General features: G+C 37.2%; 1 protein-coding gene across 1 annotated transcript in view; it reads left to right on the top strand.

Annotated features, from left to right (window-relative positions):
• Window positions 1-8,618, top strand: part of tafa4b (TAFA chemokine like family member 4b) — a 32,520-nt gene that overhangs the window by 20,626 nt on the left and 3,276 nt on the right. The window contains exon 4 of the mRNA XM_079597331.1: window positions 8,014-8,138. Coding sequence (XP_079453457.1) covers window positions 8,014-8,138 — 125 coding nt within the window. The remainder of the gene's footprint in view (window positions 1-8,013; window positions 8,139-8,618) is intronic.

Genomic DNA, 8,618 nt, shown 5'->3' with positions numbered 1-8,618 from the left:
TGATTCTAACTGACAACTAATGAAAATCCCAAATTCAGTATCTCAGAAAATTAGAATATTACTTAAGACCAATACAAAAAAAGGGATTTTTAGAAATGCTGGCCAACTGAAAAGTATGAACATGAAAAGTATGAGCATGTGCAGCACTCAATACTTAGTGGCATGGAGTCGATCAGTCTGTGGCACTGCTCAGTGTTATGAGAGCCCAGGTTGCTCTGATAGTGGCCTTCAGCTCTTCTGCATTATTGGGTCTGGCGTATCACATCTTCCTCTTCACAATACCCCATAGATTTTCTATAAGGTTAAGGTCAGGCGAGTTTGCGGGCCAATTAAGAACAGGGATACCATGGTCCTTAAACCAGGTACTGGTAGCTTTGGCACTGTGTGCAGGTGCCAAGTCCTGTTGGAAAATGAAATCTGCATCTCCATAAAGTTGGTCAGCAGCAGGAAGCATGAAGTGCTCTAAAACTTCCTGGTAGACGGCTGCGTTGACCTTGGACATCAGAAAACACAGTGGACCAACACCAGCAGATGACATGGCACCCAAAACCATCACTGACTGTGGAAACTTCACACTGGACTTCAAGCAACGTGGATTCTGTGCCTCTCTCTTCCTCCAGACTCTGGGACTGCGATTTCCACATGAGAAGAAAAATTTGCTGTCATCAGAAAAGAGGACTTTGGTCCACTGTGCTTTATTAAATCCAGAGTCAATGCAGCCGTCTCCCAGGACATGTTCAGAGCACTTCATGCTTCCTTCATTTTCCAGCAGGATTTGCACCTGCCCACACTGCCAAAGAACCAAAACCTGGTTCAATGACCACGGTATTACTGTGTAATTACTGTGTGATTTCATGTAATATTCTTATTTTCTGGGATTTTGATTTCGTGGGTTTCATAAGCTGTAAGCCATAATCATCAGAATTATAACAAATAAAGGCTTGAAATATCTCACTTTGCATGTAATGAGTCTATATAATATATTAGTTTCACCTGTTAAGTTGAATTCTTGAAATAAATCAACTTTTTGATGATATTCTAATTATATGACCAGCACCTGTATATGCCAATTTATTCAAAGATAAATAAACTGAAAACAAACAAACAAACAAATAGGAAATATGTGCAGGTATTAGGATAAGTTTTTATTTATTCAAATCTTTTTTTTTTTCCCAGTGTCAAACACCTTAGGCTACAGTCCACTTTTTTATAATTAAAGGAACACTCCGACTTTTTGGGACTTTAGCCTATTCAACTTATCCCCCAGAGTTAGATAAGTCCATACATACCTTATTCATCTCCGTGCGTGCTATAAGTCTGTTTGACGCACCCACCGCTAGCCTAGCTTAGCACAAAGACTGGATGTAAATGGTTGCAGCTAGCATACTAATCCAAATAAGTGACAAAATAACGCAAACATTTTCCTATTTACATGTTGTGATTTGTATAGTCACAGAGTGTACAAAAAACAAAGTCACATGAGACACAGACATATTTTAACCGTATAAATACTGGGAACTATATTCTCTGAAGGCGGAAGCACTGCTACTTGGGCGCAGCACCTGAGACGCGCTCTGAAAGAACTCTCTGCTCCTCACCACGGCGCATCTCAGGTGCTGCGGTTATCACTCCGCCTTCTGAGCATTTTTCAAATATTGCCAGTGGGTGGAGTCAGGCTCTGACCAGGGGTTTAGTTACCCTTTAACATAATTACTTTCAGTTTATTTTAAACTAAATTTTCTGCATCGTTTCCATATTGCTGTGTCCTTGTAAAACATTGGTTTAAACGTTTATTCGTTTAATCAGTGTTTGCACGGAATAGATTAGAAACATGTACATGTAAATGACATATATTATATGTCATTTACAACCAGCATGTACATTATTCCATATCTTCCGCCAGGCTTCGTAAGGCTGAAGTTACATTTATGCATTGGCAGATGTGATGAAAACCCGCAGTGACTTTCTTGATGCACAGCGAGTCGTGTGTCGGATTCGTGAGCTGGAATGCCTGCTGTTTAATAAATAGGTCGTCGGGGTCAGGTGTGTTTCCTGCGCTTCTCTTCGGGCATATCCTTAAGGAGACAAATGTGCTGTTAGCCTGCAGAGACTGATACTGAATTAATACACTGCATTAATGTGTGTCAAAGGCAAAATCTGTAGCTAAGCTGATAGTGTTGTAAATTAGGTCATTTCAAGCTTTGTGCTGCCGAGACAGAGTGCTGGGTAATCTAATAGACGGGTATAAATGGATTTGGATTGATACTAGGGAGTTTTGAGTCTCTGGCACATAAACCACAATGTGAGGTGTGCAATATAGTTGGAATGCATATGCATATGCATGCAGTCCCATTAATCTCAGGTACTGCAAAATTCACACAATTGTTTGTGTTATTTTGTGTACTGGCATTCTACAGTATGTATACATTTATTGTAACTTTATTAGCTTGACTCATTCATCAAAACCTGCTGAATTCTGGAAACATAAAAACATAAATTTGTAGTGTGTAATTTCTGTGCTATGAGTGTAAAAAAAATGGAATTTCAACAATAGAGTGCCGCAAGGATGGCATATTTTTGTTAGCATTTTAGCACAGGTTAGCATTTCAGCACTTCCTGTTCCATCGTGCTGAAGTCAATGTTCATTTTTTTCATTAAATGTTAGAAATAAGGTCTGTGGTTGACACAAGCTCAAGATATTTTCACGTTTTATTCTGTCTTGTGATTTTTTAAAACTTGTACATGTCTTGAAAAAGGCAGTTGCTAACAAAGTGGCTTAATGGAAGTACAGAGGTTGTTGGGACTTGAAATGTCAAAATGCCGAACAGGTAAACACGTCTAATCACTAGTCCACTTTTGCAGCCTCGTTGTGTAATACTAATGTTATAATCGTGCTCTTGCACACTATTCTAACTCAATTTTTATATTATAAAGTCTAAAAGAGTTGTCGTTTAGCAAAAACATGTAAGCATCATGAACTTTTGATGATCACAAAGCTTATTTTCTGCAATAATCCAAAAATCGAATTGAGTTTTTGTCGAGGGAAGCAGGGTGATGCTAACTTTTGGTATGGCGCTCTATGATGATGGTTTTCAAACAGGCCCCCACGCCATTGTTTGGACAAACAGATTGCCCTGCTCCAAACATTATTGCTTAAGTCAGTGTTGTTGTGTCGGGTTGCTGACTTACTGTAAAAAGAGCAAACTCTTTACTAATGAAAATCTATTTCGTCAAATGTTAATTGTAAGCACACATAGAAGTTGAAATGCCACTAAACTGATTTCCTGTTATCTCTCATTGGTCACATATGCGTCATTTTGACAAGACAGTATCACTGTTTTTAAGATGTTCATCCCATCTTGGGGAATTGTCCCAATTCATCCCAATTTTTTCCAATCTGTCCCTCTTTCTCTCCAACATTCCTGGCTGACATTTTTTTCTTGCAGTTTCCTCAGCCACCACATGATGTCAGACACATTTCAATCACAGCCCATTTATACCTCAGTAATGTGGGTAGCAAAAACAATTTCTGTATCCTGGATAGTCTCTCACATTTGCAGCAACGACACTATCTAAATCCAACAAGGCGCTATACAGGAAATCAAAGCTTAAATTAGTGCCTTCATATCCTCAGATAGGGCTTTCGTGACTGGAAATAGAAGGACCATCAGTGTCTTGCAGTTGTCCCCGCCACTTCAGCACTAAAAGCGAGAAAAATCCTTCCAAGTATGTGGGCTTTGGCCAAACTCCATCCAGTTAAATTCCTAAATGGTGGAGTGAGAGATTTGGTGAGGAAAAGCTGAAAAGAGGTTCAGACAAAGGTGCCCACAACTGCAAACCTAAAGCCATTTAACTCCTGCAAAGCTTTTGCAGCTCAGCTGGCCTTTTTCTTGGTGGAAGTTTCAAACCCTCAGTCCAAAACACTTGCTCTATCATGTGCTGTAGAATATAAAATAATTTTCACCAGAGTCTTCAAAGTCTTTTTCTTTTTTAACAAATAGTCTGTTTGAGGATTCGGAAGAAGTCTCTTACCAAGGCTGAATTTATTTGATCAAAAATACAGCAAAAAATACAAGTAATTCAAATAATAGTTTGCTCTTCTAATATACTTTAAAATGTAATTTATTCCTGTGATGGTTAAGATGAATTTTCAGCATCATTACTGCATATTTGATCCTGAAAAAACATTATTATTACTAATGTTGAAAACAGTTGTGCTGCTTAATTTTTGTAAGAATTTCTTTACTGTCATAATCAATTTCATTTGACCTTTTTGAATAAAATAATTAAATTAATTTTAAAAAGCACTGAAGTAGCCTAGTGTATTCTAGGACCAAATGTTGGCTTGTCGTTGCTACTAAATTTGTACTTCCCATTAAAGAAAACTATTTGTTTGATCATTTTTCTTATAATAACTTGGGTAACATGTAAGACAAGCCAAAATAACCATTTTAAAGGGGGAAACACATATTTTGTGTTTAAACCAACTAACTTCAATGCTAGGATAATTTAATTAAATTTTAAACATGGGGTTTGTGCCTCAAATGCTTCAATAAGGAATGTGAGCCACCAAAGTATAGCTTATTTATGCTTGTCATGAAATGAAGACAGATTTTCTATTAGCATAATGTTAACATTAGAACTGTTATAGGACGGAAGATGTGTGTTTAATGTGAATTTAAAGCATGCTGGGAGCTGTCCACAAGAAGCGGACACCCATGACCAAAATTTATCATAACAACACTTGCTTTTGGATGCTGACTCAAATAATACACTCATATTGTTTGTTTAGTCTCACGCCACACTCACGCACACAAAATTATGGAGAGCTCTCGACTATAATGAAAACATCCTTTCATAAGGTTGCCATTATACCTAATAATGGCCACATTAATGCTAATTATTCTCCCACCGATTCTCTGAACCACTGCAATCAGACATTATAAAGTGGGCCACACACACACACACACACAAACACACACACACACACACACACACACACACACACACACACACACACACACACACACACACACACACACACACACACACACACACACACACACACACACACACACACACACACACACACACACACACATACACACACACACACACACACACACACACACACACACACACACGCTGTAAAAAACCCTGCTTTCATGTCTTCACTCGATGTAAGGCGTTCACTCGTGATGCTTGAGAGGATTTGCGTGTGTTCTTTTGCATAATTCCTTTTAAAGCTCATTTTCGCTGTGTATACCCTCTCTCCTGCTATTGTTGGGGACAATGGGCTACTGAGCGGCTTTCTTTTGGTCGCACTCATCTCAATGAGCCTCATTTGAACACGCTATTGATTGGCTTCTCAGAACTGGATTTGGAGTAAACTGGGCTTGTTTGGAAGTGACACGGGAGTGTCACAGTGTCTGGTTTGTGTTTCCCTGGGTTAAGAGCTTGGACTGCTCAGGGGACTTGAAAAGAATAGCAAGGATGTTTTCAAATGTATTGTGTTGGTAAGATTTTTTTATTTGGGTTTGATACAAATATTAATACTAAATGTAAGGAGAGTAATTCTTTTTTTTAATTCCTTGCTTACACACTCAAAGTGGTACTTGAGGTCCACTCAGTTTCACAATTCACTCATATACAGAATCTCCAGACCACGTCTGCAAAACTACAAGCACATTATAAGCTTTACACTCAGTTTGCAATTGTAAACCAAACCTTTTACAAACATTAGACATCATTCAAAACTAACAGCTCTTGTGTTTCATTCGGGAAACACTGGCATTTAAATGGCAGACTCATTTACTGATGACCTACAGCCAATGATAATGTGTGAAAACACTTATACATAATTTGATCACTTAGAAATCAAACTCAATGTTTTAAGGAATAAATAAATGATTTTCACCCTCTTGCATTTCTGTTTATCGTGTAAATATACCTAATTTGATCACTTAGGAATCTAAACTCAATGTTTTGAGAAACAAATAAATGTTTTGACCCTTGCATGTCTGTTCATTTTGTAAATATATACTGAATATACATCAAGTCAAGTCACCTCTATTTCTCTAGCACTTTATACAATACAGATTGTTTACAGTTTTTTTTAACTGCTTACACAAAAAATCCTTACTTGTCACACAATTTCTGAAACCTGACACTCAAACACCTGAACCACGTCTGCTAAACGATACACTTATTCTCGGCCTTCGACTCAGTTTTCAATTTCACTTTTTGCAAACCCCAACACACAATTCTCTATGTAACACAAAAATCGAACAGGAAGTACTGTATCTTGATTTCCCTTTTCAAACACAACCTATCAAAATGCTACACTAACTCCTCACATGTGCAAACACTCTTTGCATCAAAACCTCAAAACCAACCAATCATGGCTTTAGAATAGGCCTATAGGCCAAAGGTCAAGTTATAGGTTTTTCGGACTGTGTAATACTGTATTCACAACCAGAAATGCTTACAGTAAAAACATAAATAGTTTGGTTGCAATCTTGCTTTTGTGTTTACCGTCAGTCTTTCAACATCTTTCTGCCAATTACTTTCAATCCTTTACAGAAATGTACATACAAGCTCATGAAAGAAGAGCTTTAGGTTTTGGATAACTGTGTGTATATTATGATACTATATCCAAAAATATAATATTATGGCAAAGGTGTTTGCAACGTCAGACAAATGTTTGCTTTTGAGATGTGTTTGTGATATTTTGAATGCAGTGCTTCATTTTGCAAGAGATGTGAGGAATTTAGCATATTGTATGTGAAATTCTTGGTTTTGTGTGTACATTTATGACAAAAAGAGTCAAAGTTTTGAAAATGTGTGTAAGCATTTGAAAAAAACTGTAATGGTTCTCTGATGTTGGTTAATGGTCACAGAGATACAGATAAACATAAAATGTTTACTCTTTTTTACTCTTTTATTGTTTTTTATTTTAAAGGTATGAATTTGTATTTAATTATTTATTTATTTAATTACTTATTCACTGAGTTATTAATAACTCACAACCTCCCTGCAGTTCCTTTGCAAACCCCTGTTTGGGAAACTGTGTGAAGACAACTATTAGCCATAAGTCAAGTAATTTGTGAATGGATTTTCTCTAAAAACTGAGAACTATGTCACTGTAACACGGTCTCAAGCGATGGCATGCATTTTGAGCGAGACCACTTATTCGGTCGACCAATAGCGGACAAGTAGCCTAGTCAAAACAGTTATTATTCACATGGTGCCAATCATATTCGAGAAGACATCATGGGTTCATTGTGTAAGGATGCTGGAGAATCTATTTCCAATGTAGCACTATTCAGAGAGAATAAAGGAGCATAACTTCCTGCGCTATGACACATAAAGGTGGTAGCAAAAAGGAAGCTGTTTCACTCTGTGATCTTCTGGTGTTAATAACGGTTTATCCAACCCGTGCTTCAGTCTGTTCGAGAGCAAATTCTAGTTATTTCTTGATCTTTCATATATTGCCCTCTGTATTTCTCAGTTAGGAAGTGGATGAGGTCTGTATTAGTAATTATTGTTATAATACGTCACATTGCAGGACAATCCTACCTGAAATTGTCCATTATTAAGGGCCATTTACAACAAGGATGATAAATAACGATAGAGTATTAATAATCATTTAAATTCTATGAGAATAGCAAAGTCCGCAACACAACTAAAACTATAAGGAATGAAATAGCTGGAATCACTTTCAGAGGAATTTCCCCCCCAGCTGATGAACAATAAAAAAGTTATGACAACATGTTTTTACTTCGGATTAACTTCAGTTGTAATTGAATGTAAATTTAAGTTGAAATGAATTAAACATCCACGTTGATTGTACTTAAAAATTTAAGGCAGTGTGGATTGGCAAAATTGTCATTGTAGATAAAAATGAGAGAAAATGGATGTTCAGGGATGCATACTGTACAGTAGGAGATACTCTGAAAATAATAATATCAGTAGTAGTAGTTCAGCCTATAACTTTCCCCATCTCTCTTACAGCTTCCATCGTGCTGCAGAAGTGGTGGTGCCAAATGCACCCATGTATGGATGGCGAGGAGTGTAAAGTTCTTCCAGACCTGACTGGTTGGTCCTGCAGCACCGGTAACAAAGTCAAAACCACCAAGGTGAATGAGCCAGAGTTGCTTTTTGCTGATGTGGTTTATTGGGGCCTTGAGGAAATCAGGACCACACCGATTAAAGGGATAGTTCACCCAAAAATACACATTCTGTCATTATTTACTCATCCTCATGTCATTCCAAACACATAAGACTTTAATCTTTGAAACACAAATTACGATATTTATAATGAAACCTGAGAGGTTTCTGTCCCTCCATTGAAAGTCCAGGTAACCAAAACTTTGAAGATCTGAAAAAGGCATCGTAAAATGAATCCATATGAATCAAGCCTAGAAGTGAGAAGCTCTAATCATTTTATATAATGAATTTAATTTAAGCTTTTATTCATGTATAAATGAGCACTTTGAGCACATACTTGTCTGTATAATATTTTTTTTGAAGCCAGCTTCATTGATATTTGCGGGCACCATATCTTTGCGTATGTTATTTCTTTATGCCTTTTTGAACTCTTTTCGTATGTTGTGCAG

The sequence above is a fragment of the Phoxinus phoxinus genome (assembly GCF_949152265.1).
Source record: "Phoxinus phoxinus genome assembly, chromosome: 22".
Lineage (NCBI taxonomy): Eukaryota > Metazoa > Chordata > Actinopteri > Cypriniformes > Leuciscidae > Phoxinus > Phoxinus phoxinus.
This window is presented reverse-complemented; position numbering and strand designations above follow the sequence as displayed.